The sequence below is a fragment of the Tauraco erythrolophus genome, chromosome 6, assembly GCF_009769465.1.
Source record: "Tauraco erythrolophus isolate bTauEry1 chromosome 6, bTauEry1.pri, whole genome shotgun sequence".
NCBI lineage: Eukaryota > Metazoa > Chordata > Aves > Musophagiformes > Musophagidae > Tauraco > Tauraco erythrolophus.
In genome coordinates, this window is record NC_141470.1 from 44,408,410 (window position 1) to 44,425,857 (window position 17,448).

At 42.1% G+C, this 17,448-nt stretch overlaps 1 protein-coding gene across 1 annotated transcript; it reads left to right on the forward strand.

The window, feature by feature from the left end:
- The first annotated feature begins 622 nt into the window (after nucleotides 1-622).
- FAM177A1 (family with sequence similarity 177 member A1) lies at nucleotides 623-16,779 on the forward strand. Its single transcript, XM_086613482.1, has 5 exons — nucleotides 623-709; nucleotides 4,763-4,939; nucleotides 11,886-11,952; nucleotides 13,681-13,778; nucleotides 14,631-16,779. The coding sequence occupies exons 1-5, from the start codon at nucleotides 623-625 to the stop codon at nucleotides 14,841-14,843; spliced, it is 642 nt and encodes a 213-aa protein (XP_086469608.1). The 3' UTR covers nucleotides 14,844-16,779.
- Nucleotides 16,780-17,448: the final 669 nt, after the last annotated feature.

Sequence of the window (17,448 nt, forward strand, 5' to 3'; positions counted from 1 at the left end):
GCACCCTTGGCTTGCACTTCTTTCTTGTTCTGTGGCTTGTCCTTTAGAACGTGCTGAATTGCCTGAGCCAACACCACGTACTGGAAGGTTTTAGCAAGCTGCCCCTTCTCCAGAGAGGACTCTTAAATACTGACAACTAACTTCATGCACTTCTCAAAATATTCTTCCATTATTTTATGGATTTTTACAATATTCTAGGAAGATGATGCGTGTGTACTTCCCCACAACATGCAGTTTTCCCTCCGCAGAGGGGGTAGGCATCCTTCTGTGTGCACGTATGGCTGTGCCGGGCAGCCCGGCTGCCTCTGGTCTCTTTCCCGTCTCCCGCCGGGCTGCGGAGAGAAGAGAAATGACCGAGGCCGGTAGCGGCTCGGTCCCGCTCCCGGGGGACCCACCAGGTGTCTCCCCCGTGTGGGTCGCGGCTTCCGAGGGCGGCCGGCCCCGGCGGGCACCGCACCCCTCGGGGCGCCGAGGGGGAGCGCGCGGCGGCCCCGCAGGCCGCGGCGGGCTGCAAGCGCCGCCCCGGCGGGCGGTGTGACGGGCGGCGCCGCCCGGCTGCTCGCTTCCCTGGGCCGCGGCGGGCCCGCTGCCGCCCTCCCCCGGCGCCGCGGCGGGCGGGAGGATGGAGCAGGGGCTGTCCGCCATCACCCTCTACTGCGCGCCCGCCGCCGGCCCCGCGGCTGCCGCCTGCGCCATGGAGCCTGAGCAGGTGAGCGGAGCGGGGCCGCCCGAGCGGCCTCTCCCCCGTCGCTGCCGGCAGCGGGGCCTGGGAGGTGACCGCTTCCGGAGGAGGGCGAGGCTCCTCGGGCCGCGGCGGGGCGGGCGGCGGCGCGGGGGTCCGGCGGGGCGGGGGTGGCGGCCGCGGCCTGACCCCCCGGGGGCTGCGCGGGAGCCGGGGAGTCCCCGGCGCGGGCCGGTTCTCCGCGGTGGGTGTCGGGGTGCGGGGGCCCTGGCCTCGGGGGGACGAGGTCAGTCTGTTTGTCTGTCCGTCCGTCCTTCCAGCGCTCGGTAATCACAGCGCGGCGGGCACGCGTCTCAGGTGTCTGCAGATAATGCCTCGTACAAACGAGCCTGATAAATATTAAATTGAGACAGGTTTCCGCTTTCCTCTGCGCTGTCAGGCTGGCGAAGGTGTGGGAGAAGGTGAGGGACGCCAGCTCGTCTTTAGACTGCGAGCTGGCGAGCTCTGCTCCTGTCCCTCGCCTCGGCTTCACGCCCCGTGTTCCATGCACTGCACCGCCGCTCATGATGGTGCCTCTCCAAGGCTCCTAGTTCCCAGGGTGTCTTTCCTTACAGTCGTCTTCTGACTCTGTTATTTTGTTGTCTTCTGTTTCAGAAAGGCTCGTGCTGTTTAATTTCGGTTGAAATACGAGGATGGAAAGTCATGCAGACCAAACCCCCCAAAAAAGCCCTAGCCAAAAAAAGTAACACAACTGAAATCTGTAAGGCAGGCAAGAGGGCATGGGTAGGAATACTTACCATTGTTACCAGCCTTCTCGTAACTAGTGCTGTCAGCTCAGTAGATCTGTGCACGTTGAATTACTCATCTTTCCGAGGGAGAACGAATATTACAAACTTTGGCTTTTTGGGTCATAAGCTGAGCCTGACAGGTTAAAAGATGCTCAAGTGAATAGTCTGCTTTCCCTCTTATTTTTTGTTTTTCTTCTTCCTCTCCTTGATGAAACTTTACATTATTGCATCACCTAATATTAGTTGTGGGAGCTCTCCTAACTTACCTGCAGGTGTGCTGGCACACCTCATCCTTAATTGTAGTTTATTTATTTTGGCATTTTGGTTGTGGACTGAAATGCCATTGAGCTGGGTATTGTACCAACACCGTCTAAACGTGTCCTGCTCTGTTTCTGGCCAAAGGGTGAGATAAAAGAGTGGGTGTAAAGAGGGTGAACAAGGAACAGGAGTTTCAGATGCTGACTTCCTGACAGGTGACGTTAGTACAGGTGGCATAAAGCCAACAAAAATTCCAACAAAGCATCTAGGAGAAAAGGAAGTTGCTTTAGAGTGTTGACAGAGTACCGTCAGAGTGTTAGCTAGTGTGGCAGAAAGCTCAAGAGTGACTGGCCTTCAGGTCTAATGGTTGCCAGAACAGAAGCCAAAGTAAATACTTTTATGGCAGGAGGTTAAGACAAATGCTGAGTCTTTCAAGAGTCATATAATGTGTTGGAGAGGGATAAGCCTGTGGAAAAAAATGAGGTGGCAACCTGACTAAAGTGGTGGACTATGAAAACAATCTTTGTAACAACTGTAAAGGAAGATCAAAAGCATAAAGCCTTAAAAAAATAAATAGTGTAACATTTGAGCTATAAAGTGAGTCTAGCTGACAATTCTAGAACAGATCTGCATTGCCACAGTTTGGAAAGTTAAATAAAATTTACAGATGCTGGACTTACTGCTTGCAGCTGGGGCAGTTGGCTTTTATTAATGTTGTGCATGTAACAATTGAAAGGACAAATGCTACAGTGATGGCTAAAACCTGCATCCAGGTTGTTGACTAGGTATTAACCAAAGCAACAACTGATATGTATTATTTTATTTAATGGTTTAAGACTCTGAACCAGATTACTAAGTGTACCGGATTCATTGTTCCTTGATGAATCCTTACTGTCTTGAACTGATGCGTTTGTCTGGAACTTTGCACCAGTACCAGCTATGCAGAGCGGCTTACTGTAGGTAGTGTAAGTGGAGTGTGGGATGGGTGTGCAGGGAATTAAAGCCTCCTTTTTAAACTTTAAATATGGACTATAATTTTTTTCTAAGTTAAAATATTTGAAGCATTTGAGTTAAACGAGCCAAAATAGATGAAGAGGCTGTGCCTTTAGAGGAGCTCTAAGGAGAGGCTCACGTTGCTTGCTGTTATTCATCACAGTAATATTTGTGATGCTGTGCTGCAAGAAATAGTGCTCTTTAGCACTGTGACTAAACATGAAAAATGGCATCATTGTACGAGGCCAATAAAGGAGCGTGAAATGTTCATAAAAGGCTGATTCTGTGGTGCTCTCTGCTCCAAAAAATACAGAGCTGAGTCGCAGTTAAGTGGCTCCCACTTCTACAGTGGCAGCAAAGAACGCTCCCTGTGCTTAGGTTGTATTTTTGTATTTTTGTGGCTTTGCTGTTCTGCTCCTGCTCTGTTTCCAAGACTGAAATGCAGTGGAGAGAGTGCTCTGGGCCCCGGACAGTCTGTTTTGTCGTTCTACATGAAAATGTAATTCTGCATGAGAGTGTAATGCCTTTTCAGCTGAATTACCCCATTGAAAACTTGCCACTTGATTGTGCTCAGGTCCTCCAGGAAAACGTCAGAAATGTGCCAGGGTAGCTAAAGGAATGCTAGGGGAAGCTGAAATGACTTGCAGTTTTGAGAAGCGGCAGTACCAGGGCTGGCAGAGACGATGAACGCGTGCGCTCCCTTTCCACGTTGTAGAGCTCGGCATGTGATCTTTACCTTCCCTCCCTCTTCCCTGTGGGCATGAGAAAAATCTGTGCCGGGAATGAAGGAAGCCGTTCCGCTCCCTACGGCCCCCTCCTGCCCCTCTCTACCATGCCCACCGGCTTTCCCGGTTAACCGAGCCTGTTTGTGTTGTAAAGCTAATTTATGTGATCTGGCGTAAGAGACAGGAACGGTGATGCTGTGCTTGCAACAGTTAAGAGATGTCTGACAACTATGTAATAAAATATGTATTTGTATTAATAATTTTGATTTGTGATGTATAGAGACTGTTAAGGTTGCACAGACAGGAAATAGAAAATTGGAATGTGCCCATTTGATGCAACGTGAATTCTGCGTACGCATACACTCGTATCTCATTCCTTATGACAGGGTTTTAAATTACATAGGCTCATGCATTTTTAAAAACTTTTGTGGTACGTTAAAAACATGTGGCCGGCATTTCCTAACTTCTGTGTCCTTCTCTGCAGGACAGAAGTGTTTTCAAAAAACCAGTTTTATACATTTGTTACAGTAATATCTAAAAGCTCTGCCAAGGTGGAGGCACTCTTTTGATAAATACAATTCCAAACCTTACTAAAATTCTCTGGCCACAGGAGTTACTGGCCTAAAGAATTACTGGTTGGCCTTTGAACTAGAAGTATATTTTTTGAACGCCTGCGACCCAAAGACTGCATTGTGGTGCTCAGCAGCTGGAAGAACAAAACCAGACATTGTACTTCTCTTGTTATATGTCCTTAGCCACAAAACTAAGTGTTGTTCTTTTAGCGTGGTCCCTTGTCCTAATTGTGATTGCTGATGAAAGCCCCCAGAGGCAGATTCCTCGATGCATCTTTTTAAAGCTTGAGGCTGGCTGCTCAGTTGTCCATCATTCAGTTCTCTTTGTGCTAGAGGTGTCTGTCTAAGCTTGCAAAGAGGTCGCTACGGCCTGTGAATTACTTGATTAATTTCACTATTCATTCCAAAGCCAACGATACTTTTAAATCTTAACGCTTACGTAGTTATCAAATTATTTTTTAAAAAGTGTCCTGCCAAGAAACTCTTATGTAATGCAGTGCTCTTTCGGAATAGATGTTTTTAATACAACCTGTCCATGCTGAAGTGAAGGCACTTACATGTTTCTTATTTTTAGTGACGAGATCAGTTTCAGTCTTATCTTTTACCTACAGCCAAGCTCCTGCAAGTGTCCATTGTATATGCTAATCAATCTAAAATGTTTTAAATATCTCATGAAGTTTTTTAAGGTGGAGCTTTTCCAGTTCCAGAAGCATGTACTTGAGATGATTTTTTTTTTCTTTATAGCAACTTGCAAATGCAGATAGAGGCTTTGAGAATGTGGAGCTGGGTGTCATAGGAAAAAAGAAGAAAATTCCAAGGAGGGTTATTCATTTTGCAAGTGGAGAAACAATGGAAGAATATAGCACAGATGAAGAGGAAGATGAACAAGAGAAAAAAGACCTGTTGCCGCCTGTAGATCCTGTAGGTATTTTACTTGATAAATGGCTACTTCTGGTTTACTGGGTAGCTACCCATGTTTTATGCTTTAATTTTTGCGTCACAAATCTGTTTTAGTATTTAGTATTAAAGATTCCCTTAATCTGATTGGCTCTAGGGACCGAGAAATACGTAAGAAGTATTCCTGAGAAGTTTTATCTTGGAGTCCACCTCCACTAAAGTAGCCCTATTAATTAGAAATGGATTGTATTTCTTCACGGTTCTAGTTTGTCCTCTCCAGCATTTCCCCCTCTAATAATGTTTGCTTGGTGTCTCCTTGATTCGTACCGTTGTTTACAAAAAACGTGCAGGGAAGGCATTTGTTTCCTTATGTTTGGTGACAGTGGAGAGTTGAACCTATAATTTATTGTTACTGTACCAGCAATTTGATATAATTAAAAGAGTATAGAAGGGAAAGAAACAGATGACTTGCAGAAATAAAGGAAAACTGGTGTCATTCATGATATATGAAAAACAGGCTTTAAAGGACCTGTCTAGTCCATGTATGTAAAGTTCATCTGCGTGGTAAACCGTTAAGATGTTGCTCAAGCTGTGAAGGGAGTTTCCATTTACTGGTTCGAATTCAAGTGGAATTTCGACAATAAAAGCTCTTTCCCATGGTCTATACTATAGCTACTAAAGTACATATCCTTTCTGTCAGGCATTCTCGATCTTTACTTGGAGGTAAAATGAAATTGATCGTCTGTTTTATTCTGTTGGCGTGTCTGACAATCTATTGCGTAGTGATAGCGTATTTGCAAAGCTCACAGCCATGCGTGCCAGCACAGACAGGAGCTGCTCCCTGCCCTCTGTCAGTCAGTCCCAGGGAAGATCCACATCCATCTCTTCATCTCTCCACACCCCCAGTCTCATGTTTCTTTTACGACACCCCCATGAACTGATGTCCCAGCCACCTCTTCTCTCTACCCTGCTACGATAATTCTTACTCCAGTAAAGTGGGTCTGCAGTTCTGTTCCCTGCCTGTCGGCGTGGTTCCCTTCCTGGTCCTCTCTGGCCTTGGTTGCCCATATTGAGCTAGAGGTGGAGACTCTGAAAGTGGCCAGATCCTTCCTGATGTGCTGAAGTGTGGTCAAGCAGGTGGGAGATGTCACTTTGTGCAGCCAGTCCTGCCTGGTTGCACACTGGAGGCAGATGCTGGTGTAGAGCTGTTTGTTCCCAGGCTGTGGGAAAATAACTGAAATTGGAGGGGAATGGGAGAACATTGTCCCCCAAAATTCAGCAACATCTTAACATAAGCTGTAATATCAGAGCAGCTCTGAGATGAGACACAGCTGCTGCTCCCAGGAAAGGCCTACATAATATCCTTGAAATGGGGAGTAGAGTGGTACGGAGGTATCACGGCTTGTCCTTGTTATCAGGGATGAAGGGCGCCTGGTGAAGCAAGGAATATGAATCACAACCACTGCCTCAGCGGTGATGGTGAAATCATGTCCTTTAGCTACCAAATCACACCTCCACCCGCCTCCGAGCTGCAACCACCCCTCAAGAGAGAAATTTACACCAATCCTAATAAAGTTATGTATGACTAGAGTCACTTGAGCTCCACCTAAAAGAAATGGAAAAGGTATAAAATGGCAAAAGACAGAGGGGATGTTAGGGAGAAGCCCCTCCATCGAAACGTCCGGGATCAGTCGACGGGCTGAACCTCTCTTCTCCCCCACATAGGGACGCCTGTTGGGTAAGAGCTCTGTGTTACGTGCACTTATTTATTAACATCTTACTAGCTATTTGGTATTATCACTGATCAGTAATAGTTTTATATTATCACTGCAGTATTTCAATTAAAATTGTTTTTGTAGTCAGTCACTATCACCAGCTATCTACGAATCTATATCCTGTCACCAATAAAATCATGTATATATATAATCAAAGGTTCTAGGAACCTTTGCCCTTATATAAGGAGGTTGGGCTATAGTATTACCAAACTGGTGTACTCACCAAAGTTATATATTCAAAAGTTGTAGGAACCTTTGCCCTTACATAAGGAGGTTGGGCTATAGTATTACCAAACTGGTGTACTCACCAAAGTTATATATTCAAAAGTTGTAGGAACCTTTGCCCTTACATAAGGAGGTTGGGCTTTAGTATTACCAAACTGGTGTACTTGCCAAAGTTATATACAAAAGTCCCAGCAACTCTTGACATTATTATACAGACTGGTCGTTTTGACCTCAAAACGTGACACAGGCTTTAGGTAAGAGTCTTTGCATGCAGAGAAACCAGTGTTCTGTGTTCTCCTTGACGTTGCTGTTGAAATGACTTCTGCACCATTGTTTGGGAATCCGTGATTAAGAAATGTTGTGGTTGGAACTCTCTACTGTACAGTAGTAGGTCTGTATTTATTTACAAGTGTATCCTTCATGGCAGAGCACGGCTTTGTTGGAGGGACTGCAATGAAGACTTTGACTTTCTGCTCATTTTCTTCTGAAGAAGTGGTGAGCCATGTGGAGTTTGCTTTGGGAAGGACTGTCAATTAGTTTTTTGGTTTTTTTTCCCTCTGTAAAATGAATTTAGCTTGAGGAAAAAGAGCAGTTTGAGGACTGAGCTGGAAGGAGACTATGGGAATTCAGCTTGGATTGGGGTTCCTAGTGATTCACAGGTGAAGCTGCCACATTTGATCTTGGATGGATTCATGGCACCACTCATTTTCATTAGGCAGCTCTTGTGTACAAGGAAAAGTAACATTAGCCTGAGAGCAGGTAGGATATCATCAGTATAAATACACAGGTGAAGTTTATAGATGTATTACACTTATGAACAATGAGTAGATGTTAAGCTGCCTGGCTGAGTGCTGTTTTTTTTTCTCTGTAAGTATTGACTCAAAGCGCAAGAACTGTGTAACTTGCTGAATATTTTGGTAATATTCAGATATATTCAGTCAGATCTGTTCCCCGCTATGCAGATTCTGTCAGATGGCCACAGATGCATATGGAGAGAATTTTTTTCCCAACTATAATTAGCAGGGCACCAGATCTGTATAGAGATAATATATTTTTTGTGCCATTTCTTCTCAGTAGAAGAGTTCCACTGCAGTGCAGTGATGGAAGACTCGAGAGCCTTGATGTATGTGTTGTGAGGCCAGAGATGTGCACGCTGCTGTACAAATGGACACGTAACTAAAGAGCCCTCAAACATGCACAACAGCCAGGAATTCTCTGTGATCATTCTCCTGCTTTCCTGATACAGATTTTTTTCTGAATACCAAAAAGTATATTGTATGGCACAGTTAAGATTGCTTTATTCTCCTTTTATACTTGATGAAATCCTTAATTTTTATTACACTTTTCAATAACAGGACCCCCCAAACCAGAATAGTTTATTGTGGAGCACAGTATGCCTTATTATGCATTGCTTTTTACCTTGACAGAATAAACTTGATTAGACCAAGGGTTGCCATTAAGGAAGTTTACCTGATCTGCTGCATGCTTCGTGTATCCCAGCTGAGCCAGTCAATTGAAGAAATGTTAGTCCAAGCTGAGATTTGATGTTTTAGCCAACAGCTGCCTGAAAAATGTTTTTATTGTAGGATTTCTACAAAAGCAATTAAATAGTCAGTTTGCTGAGACCAGCATGTCTAAAACTTGTTATCTCAGTTGGGATACAAAAAAGTATGTTGCAAGTAATAGCAGTTTCTGGTCCAATTTATTTTTAGAAAAAGCACATTTAATATTTTTAATAGAAAATTTGCATCATGAATTTTCAAAGCTCAGCTGGTATTGGCATCCTGGCAGTTTCTGAATGAGTTTAAGGGAGCCAAGTATTTTACCATATTGTAAAGAAACGTCTTCAGTAACTACCTTGGTTTAATTGTGGTTTAGAGCTAAGCAGACAATGACAATGTCTTTCTTACTAAGCGAAGTAACATGTATGTATCCTAGTAGTATGATAACCAAAGCACTCAGTGTAATGGACTGCTGCCACTCATAACAAATTCTCTAAAAGAACTGGGTCTTAAATTTTGCTTTGAAATAACGATTCTGGTACTTCTACGGGTCAGCACTCAGTTCATTAATATTCTTGGACTGGAGTGTCCATTTTGTTGTGTTTTGATTTGTTATTTTTTTGCAAGAATGAGTTGAATCCAGAACACAGAGTATGTGAAATAAATTTTTCTCTGGATTTTTTAGATAACAGCATTCAGTATTATCTGAGTGTTCCAGGTTAAAGTTTAAATGCTTTAATAATCATAGAATCATAGAATGGTTTGTGAAGGAAGATCATCTAGTTCCAAACCCTCTGCCATGGGCAGGGAAACCCTCCACTACACCAGGTTGGCCAAAGCCTCATCCAACCTGGCCTTGAACACATCCAGGGATGGGGCATCCACAACTTCTCTGGGCAACCTGGTCCAGTGCCTCACCACCCTCTGAGTGAAAAATTTCTTCCTTAGATCTAATCTAAATCTCCCCTCTTTCAGTTTAAATCCATTGCCCCTTATCTTATCACTATATACCCTTGTAAAAAGTCCCTCTCCAGCTTTCCCGTAGATCCCCTTTAGGTACTGGAAGGCTGCAATTAGATCACCCTGGAGCCTTCTCTTCTCCAGGCTGAACAGCCCCAACTCTCTGCCTGTCTTCATAACAGAGGTACTCCAGCCCTCGGATCATCTTCGTGTGGCCCACCTTTGGACTCGCTCCAGTAGCTCCATGTCCTTCTTGTGTTGAGGACTCCAGAGCTGAATACAGTATTCCAGGCGGGGTCTCACGAGAGCAGATTAGAGGGGCAGAATCACCTCCCTCGACCTGCTTGGCAGGGGTGAAGAAGTGTCTGGTTGGACTTTGTCAGAAAGCAGAGGTTTCCATGAAGCTGAACTTAGAAGCACTTTGAACATACCGAACTGGTTTTCAGTTGTGATGGGGGAACTAGCAGAAACAGACAGAACCTCTGTGTCTGCCGAGCCTCAGATGTTCCCTGCGTTTGTGTTACCACAGACGTGTCAGAACATTCTGTGTCCGAGTTACTTCTGTCACATTGAAGTTCAGCTTGTCTTTTCACTTTAAATCTTCAGGGGCCTCTTGTAGCTTCTTGCGTACAGCTGCACAGCAGGCCCTTGTTTGTCCTGTGCGCCATGTGAATGCTTTTGAACCTTGTCACCTCGTTATGAAGGATTGTACAGAGCCTCGTCAACGCCATTATTTGCACCTGTGGCAACAAGCTTTTCCAGTGCTTTTCTTGACTTCTTCAACTGAACAAACTCGGAAATGATTGTCGTTAGCTTGTCTGCCAACTGAGCACATAATCGAAAAGCTGGAGGTGCTATTGTGCAAGCAGGATAGCAGCTGGTTTTGCTTACACTTTTACCTTGGCAGGACATTTTCCATGCCCACTGCCAAAAATATATAGCAGTCTGCCCAACTTGAGTTTCTGGCTTGATGGACGATTTCTTGCTGCACTGATTTGCAGAGGCTGTGCCTGGAAAGCACTGAAGTCTCATAGCTCGTGTATGTGCATACTGCGGCTATCCCAACTAACCTCAGTCGCTGTATTATTTACAGTCATATTTGTTGTTCTGTACAGATATCTACTAAATAAGATCACAGAAACCGGTTACTATCAAACAGCTTTCAGCAACAAGTTATAAACACATATGTAACTGAGTGGAGCTAATGAGTTTCATTTAATAAAAGCTGGCAATTTAATTGCTGTCTTCTGTGAGGAAAGTCCCTCTGCAGACATCTTTACTAGGGGGAAATACATAACAAAGCTTGCCGGAGTACAACAGACTGTTAACTATAAGTATGTTTTAGTTCACTCAGAAATTTGAGTTTGCCTTTTCACAAGAGTGAAAGGCTACAGCCTTTTCCCCAATAGATTGAAATCTGCTTTTCCCCTTCTACTTTTTATTATGTGGCTTGTTGTTTGTTTGTGTTTTTTTTTTTTAAGAGATGCAGCCTCTTTCCTTAGTGAAGGGGATAGCCTATGCATGGCCATTAATTTCTAAATTTTCTTCCAGTTCCTATGTATAAGTTTGTTGATTTGTCTGGAGGCTGTAATACTTCCTCTGTGACACCATAGTCGTGCAAAGGGTAGCTCCCTCCACTCGTCTCCCCAGCCTGCCTTTCCTAAAGAGTCCTTATTCCCTCCATTGCACTACTCCACTCATGTGAGCTGTCTGTCGCGTCTGTGGGATCCCAACGAGGTCCCAGCCCTGCAACAGCATGCAGATCTCCCATTCCTTGTGTTTACTTCCCGCACTGCGTGCCTTAGTGTGCAGGCAGTTCGGAGAGACTTTCTCGTTTCCATGCAAACGCTTGAGGTGACCCCACTTGAGCCCTGGTTTGTTTCTTTTGTGTTCCTGGTTGTTCACATCACCTCAGGCCCTTTGCTTGTCAGCCCTGTCCATCGCTCCATTGGAGAGCTGCAGTAACTCTCCCTCCCTCATTCTTCTTGGTTCTGTTCTTCAGGTGCAGTTCCACGCAGTAATTCGTTATCTGTTTTTAAATACTTGGAAGCAGCCTCTTGCTCAGGTACCAATTTGAAGGTTTGGTTTGGTTTGGTTTTGAACAGTCTTTTGCAGTTCTCTCATTATTGTAATGAGAGACTACTTGGTTAACTCACTTGTCTTCTTGGCCTGATGGAATTCAGAACATTATGGAAAGGTCTTTCTAGTTATAGGAGTTAACCGTGGGATTGAGTTGGATGCTTCTCATTTCCCGAGCCTGGGAGTGGGAAACAAAAAACTGTTAAACAAATGCTCCCAGATGTAAACCATGGTTATAATTATATCTTACGGTGATACCTTGCTTCATGTGTATCTGGCCTAGACTTATTTTAAAGCAAAAACATTGTGATAGCTGGTGAACAGGAAATGTTGCAGATCTTTCTTCTCAATCTGTTTGAGCTTTTGCGTGTATTATTACGTGCCATGAACGTACACCTATACGTATTCACACTACTCTTGTTCTTACAGACAACGCTCACGTGGGGACCCTACTTGTGGTTTCACATGCTGCGAGTTGCCACGTCAACCTTGTCAGGTATTGCTTTATTTAATTCTTACCAAGTAAACCGGTAATGGAATATTGAGACTCGCTTTGACAGACTGTAAATCATCTTTCTGAGCTACTGGCCGTTTTTTCAGAAGTATGAATGAACCTGGTTTTTAATCCATGGAGATGTTCTCTCTTGCCTCAGGCACTTTTTTATTTCTCTTTCAATTAACGACTCTTGAATGGAAGAACGAACAGAAAATACCCTTTTGTTGAACACTTTTTTTCCCCCTTTTTCTCCATATGGAGATAGGATGGTATCAGCAACGGAGTGTACCAGCTTTCTATTAGGTTTTGTAGGGAATTGTTTTGCGTCGTGTTACCTGAAAACAATGATGTTTGAAGTAGCTAAACTGACAGTTTTATGAAGAAGACAACTAGAAATTATCCCAAGAATACACCTAGTCTTTTGCTTTACAACAGACTTCTGAGGTTACAAAACAAACAAAAATAAGACTATTGTCAAGAGTCTTAAACTCACCGCACAAGTTATTTGACCTGCGGACCTCATAAAATTTTGCGAAGTTTTAAAAATGCTTGTCCTAGTCTATGTTCTTCCCAAGGTGTAAAGTATCTTTATTGTTTTTTTTTTTTTTTGACAAATATTGTGGAGTTTCTGTCATTGTACACCTAATTTTGAGTATTTTTAAAACCTGTTGGCAGTCCATTCTATTAATTAACTTATTTTTAGAAACACTTATCCTTGTTTTTAGAAACACTTTTTCTCTAATGTACACTGTAATTCTATTCTTTTTCATATTTGCTCTTCATACACAAAGGTAGATGCTGCTTTCCTTTTTTTCAGAAGTCTTTTATGAATTTGAAGATTAGTACTTCGTTTTTCCCACTTCAGTTTTGCCTCTTACATTTGTAATTTGAACTGGTCTTTTGCACAGAGCTCTGGATGCCAGAATATCTATAGAATTAATTATTGTGAATATTGATTGCACCATTCAATTGCTAAGTTCTAACCTGTTTTCCCTGAAGATGACTAACTTGTTTGCATCCTTGGAGCAGATTTGTGATTTGAAATGCAACATATTTTAGTTCTTGCTTGCCTTCACTCAAGAATCAGTGCTGTAGCCATCTTCATGGTAAAGAGAATGCCTGACATAAGCCCACCTGTTCGTACTTCAGACGGCGCACTACCTGTTTTAGCAAAGTAGTGCTGATGTAGCCTCTGGCTTGAAAATTGAGGCAGCTGAAACCTAAATATTTTATTAATCCATTAGTATGCAACACAGAACATTGTTAAAACTGCTACTGACTTGAACTACGCACATATCGATAAATAACTCTCTAGTTTGCTGGTACCATTAGACTGAAGTGCCAATACAGTTGGTAGCCATGTATTTTCATAATTTTCAAACCTTAAAGTTCAGTTAAAGTTCAGTTTAAGGCTTATCCTTTAACTGATCCCCTAGCAAAACAAACCTAGATCCAAAGCTAAAACTAGTATAATTCAAACACTACTACCATCTAGATTTTAAATTATTTCCATATTCTTCTCCTTTTGTTGATTCTTTATCTTAAAGAACAATAACTAGTATATTGAGCTAATAAGTACATCTAAGTAGATTAGCCTAGCAGATTTTGGTTTTGTCTTTTGAGTGAAGTAGGACTATGGAAAACCGTTCAGGAAAGATGATACCTTTTAAAGTAAAACTGTGCATAAGAATTTTCTTCTAATCATATGTAAACCTCTCTATCTTTTAGTGTGTGATTTTCTTGGGGAAAAGATTGCATCTGTTCTAGGGATAAGCACACCAAAATACCAATATGCCATTGATGAGTATTACAGAATGAAGAAAGAGGTATGTGTGTGAGATAGGGTTCTTGCATTCTTCTTCTCCCAACTTGCCTTCTCTGGTATTTTAAGAAATGGAATTTGTATTCCAGCATTAAAATGAAGTTTTAGAACCTCTGTTTCAGCTTGCCTTCAGTTTTCATTTGATGCACGATTAATGCTTGGTTATCCATCAACCTTTTCTTACCAGCTCATCAGTCTTAGAACTGGCTGAGTCCTGGCCACTGCTCTATTTGCTTCTCTTGTACAATGCGTTTTAAAGTCAACAGTGTGAGAAAGTTGCATGGAGCAGTTACTGGACACTGTAAGGAGGCGGCTGCTAGGAATATACTTTCCCACTCTAAACCTTGTTCAACAAAGCACAGTGGTAAATCGAGCACAATGTTACCGTTTGTTCTAAACCATAACTGGAAACAACTGATAGGTAGCCAGTGCTTTCTGCCAAAAAAAACTTAATAATCTTCATTTGGAAGAGATGGGAAACATATTTAAGGCTTTACTGCTTATTTTTTATTTTTGATAGCTCTTTATTATTAAGAGCTGAAAAAGCTTTAGAGAAGGTAGACCTATCACTATTGCTATGGACTAAACTGCTTATCTAGATATGTGACATTTTTTTTCTGTGTTTATTTAACACAGTTTAATCTTCCACTTTTGGAGACTATTTTTTTTCCCCATAATAGGAATTTTGGAATATTCTTCATGTTATGATCAACTAGTGACCGTTTTCTAGTAGAACAAATGTCCTTGCCTTGTAGTAGGAACTGGTGTGTTCTTACAGAAGTATTTAAAGTGAATGTTAAGTAAGTGGTAAATAAATAGTAAAGAGTAGCTTACGAATCTGATTATCTATTTTTAGGAGGAAGAGGAGGAACAGGAAAACAAGATGTCGGAAGCAGCTGAGAGACAGCATCAGGAGCAGCAGAACAAGCCACAAACTGAAGCTCCTGTCCAGACAGACCAGCCTGAAGCAACAGCATGCACTTCATTCGTGAATGTAAACTTTGAAAATGAAGGAGATTGCCAGTCTGCTGGGGAAAATAAACAAGATGTAGTTCCAGTCCCTCCTTAAGTGTAAAGCTCTATATAAGGAAACAGGAAGTGTCAGGTGTCACAATCTGGCTATAAGAAGCAGGAAAAATAGGATTATACTTGTTCAGTGGCATACAACTTCTAGCATTCTTATTGATCAGGAGAGAGCTGGGCGGTGTCTGTTCAGTCTGTCTGCCTATTAAAGGCTGAGGCATTCTGCCAAATTGGCACTTCAGTTAAAATGAAAATTGCACTACAAACATTTGGTCTAAAATTGAATGTGTGAGCTCATTTCTGTGTAAGGCAAGTAAAAATGTCTTTTCTTTGAATTGCTGTGTCTCTTAACACCTGTGGATTGCAGATGCAGTGCTGTTTCCTACTTTTAAACACCTGTTTCTGATTTGCACCTTGGTTGCAACTCAGCTCTCTATGAATAGATTGATAGGAATCAATACCCTGTAACTCACTAGTCATTATAGTAGTGTCTGTTTTCCCCTATTTATTGTCGCTGTTGTATGCATGTATTTTTTTCTGTTGTTGTTTAACACAAGAGATAATGTTAGATTTAATGTTAAGTAGATTTAAAGGTCCACTGACTTTTTTTTTTAATTAAAAAAACCCCAAAACTTTAAAGGAGGCTGTAAACATCCTGAAGAACTTAGTAACAAGTATCAGCACTCTTGGAGGCTAATAGTGCTCAGCTACTCTGTTCAGTGTTGTAGCACAGTACAGAACGAGCATCAGCATTAAGATATTCTCACTCCAAGTCCAAGAATTGAGACCCACCTGCTTGAATACTTCTTTACATGATGTGAATGGTCCTCAGAAGTAAACTAAAGCCTTGCTAAATTACACTGAATGCACTGGACACTGTGTATGGTACCAGACTAGAACTATGAACACTTTTTTGGACATAGATTACCTGAGTCAGAGTACTTGATTAACCTAAACAGACTATTTGTTTAATTACTAGTGAGGGATGTGCCATTAGAGATGTTTTTCCCCTCGCTAGCACAGAATACATAAGTAACTAGAAATCACAAAACCAAACTTAGGACTCTTTCTTAAATAAACAAAACACTTTGTTGCAATGCTGCAGTGGTAGTAATTTTTATTTTTGCCTGAGTGAAATGCAGGTAGCTCCGGAGCTTTTTAAGTAGCCCCACATATCAATTAAGGCTATTTTACTGCAATGGCTGTCATTCTATTTGTAGCTTGTAAAAGGTGAATGGTTTACTTTGCGACAATCATCTCAGTGCTCCAGTCACTTTTATAGAGAATCACGGTAGGTAAAGGAACACAAACCTGCACTAATTACCCTGTGAAATGTTCCTTCCATCTTTGAGACTTCTAAAAAAAAAAAAAAAAATTGTCTTCAGTCAAAATTTGTGTTGGGTTGTCACCCTATGTCCCTGGCCTTGGTCCCACTGCCAACAAAGTGGCCTGGTGTAACATCGGGGGCAGGTAACTTGGTTTGCAGGGTTCAGTTACATATTTCAGACAACACGCTAACTGAACTAGTGTCCTGTAGAGCACAAATTCCTTTTCTCCTCTGCCCTTAGCACTCCAGAAAATCTTCTGAGGAAGATTCAAATCATCAGTTCTGTTCCATCTGTCTTGATGCTCTGTTCTTTGCCTCTTTTTGAATTATAAGACAAAGGGTGCTGACAGCTGTGTAAAATCATTCCTTTGCCCTGAACACCTGCAAGGAAGAGCTTGGTTCAACACCTGGGGGATACACAGAAAAACAGCTTGTTGGGAGTTCTTACACTGTCAGAGATAGAAAGCCTCACATAGCTCAAGGGTAAAAACTTTACAGCTGAACAATGCTTTGCTTTTCTGCCAAGAAATTAATGTCAGTTGTGTTGGTTTTCACCCCCCCATCTCCCCAATCTCTGTTGCATAAGAAATGCTCTCACTGCCTTGGGTTTAAACTTCTCTGTATAAAATACTGTATTACTCACTGTGCCTTAACTTAATCCTTCCTTCAGTTTTTTGCAAACTGTATGAAAGTGTTTACTTTCATAATGGTTTAATTTTTCTGTAAATGCATTAATTGGTTATTTTATATTTAATATAATTTTTGAAATGGAAGTTGGCTGTGGATTTTCCTTTAGAACTGTGTGGTCTTTGAAACTTTACACTGCACCCAGGAGTTCCTGCCTGTTCACTGTTTTCATTACTCAGTCACACATTCATTTCAAGCACTGAAATTTAAGATACCGTACTACCCCCACCCCTTCCTTACAACCTGATGTAGTACTAGTTATCACACTCCATGTGTTCAGCACTACCTCAAACTAATAAATAATGCAGGATTGCAGCCACCTCTGGCCTGGAGTTACTGTAATTTTATCTGAAAGTTCAAACACTTCTACAGCTTTGTTAAGAGTTTTACTGTTTTAACTACTGCTATACCTCAGCTGTATAATTATGTTAAATTACATAAAATACTTACACAGGAGGTGAAGTTGGTGAAAGTCTTTGTAACAGACCTTTAGATTAGTTTTAACTAGACCTAAAGCTAATGCAGTTTTATTTCTGTTAATGAACCTCTAAAGAAGTAGGTAACTATTCAGTCAGTTCAATAGTTACTTATTCTGTTAGACACTTACAGCTGGGCACATACAGAAGAAAAAGGCCTG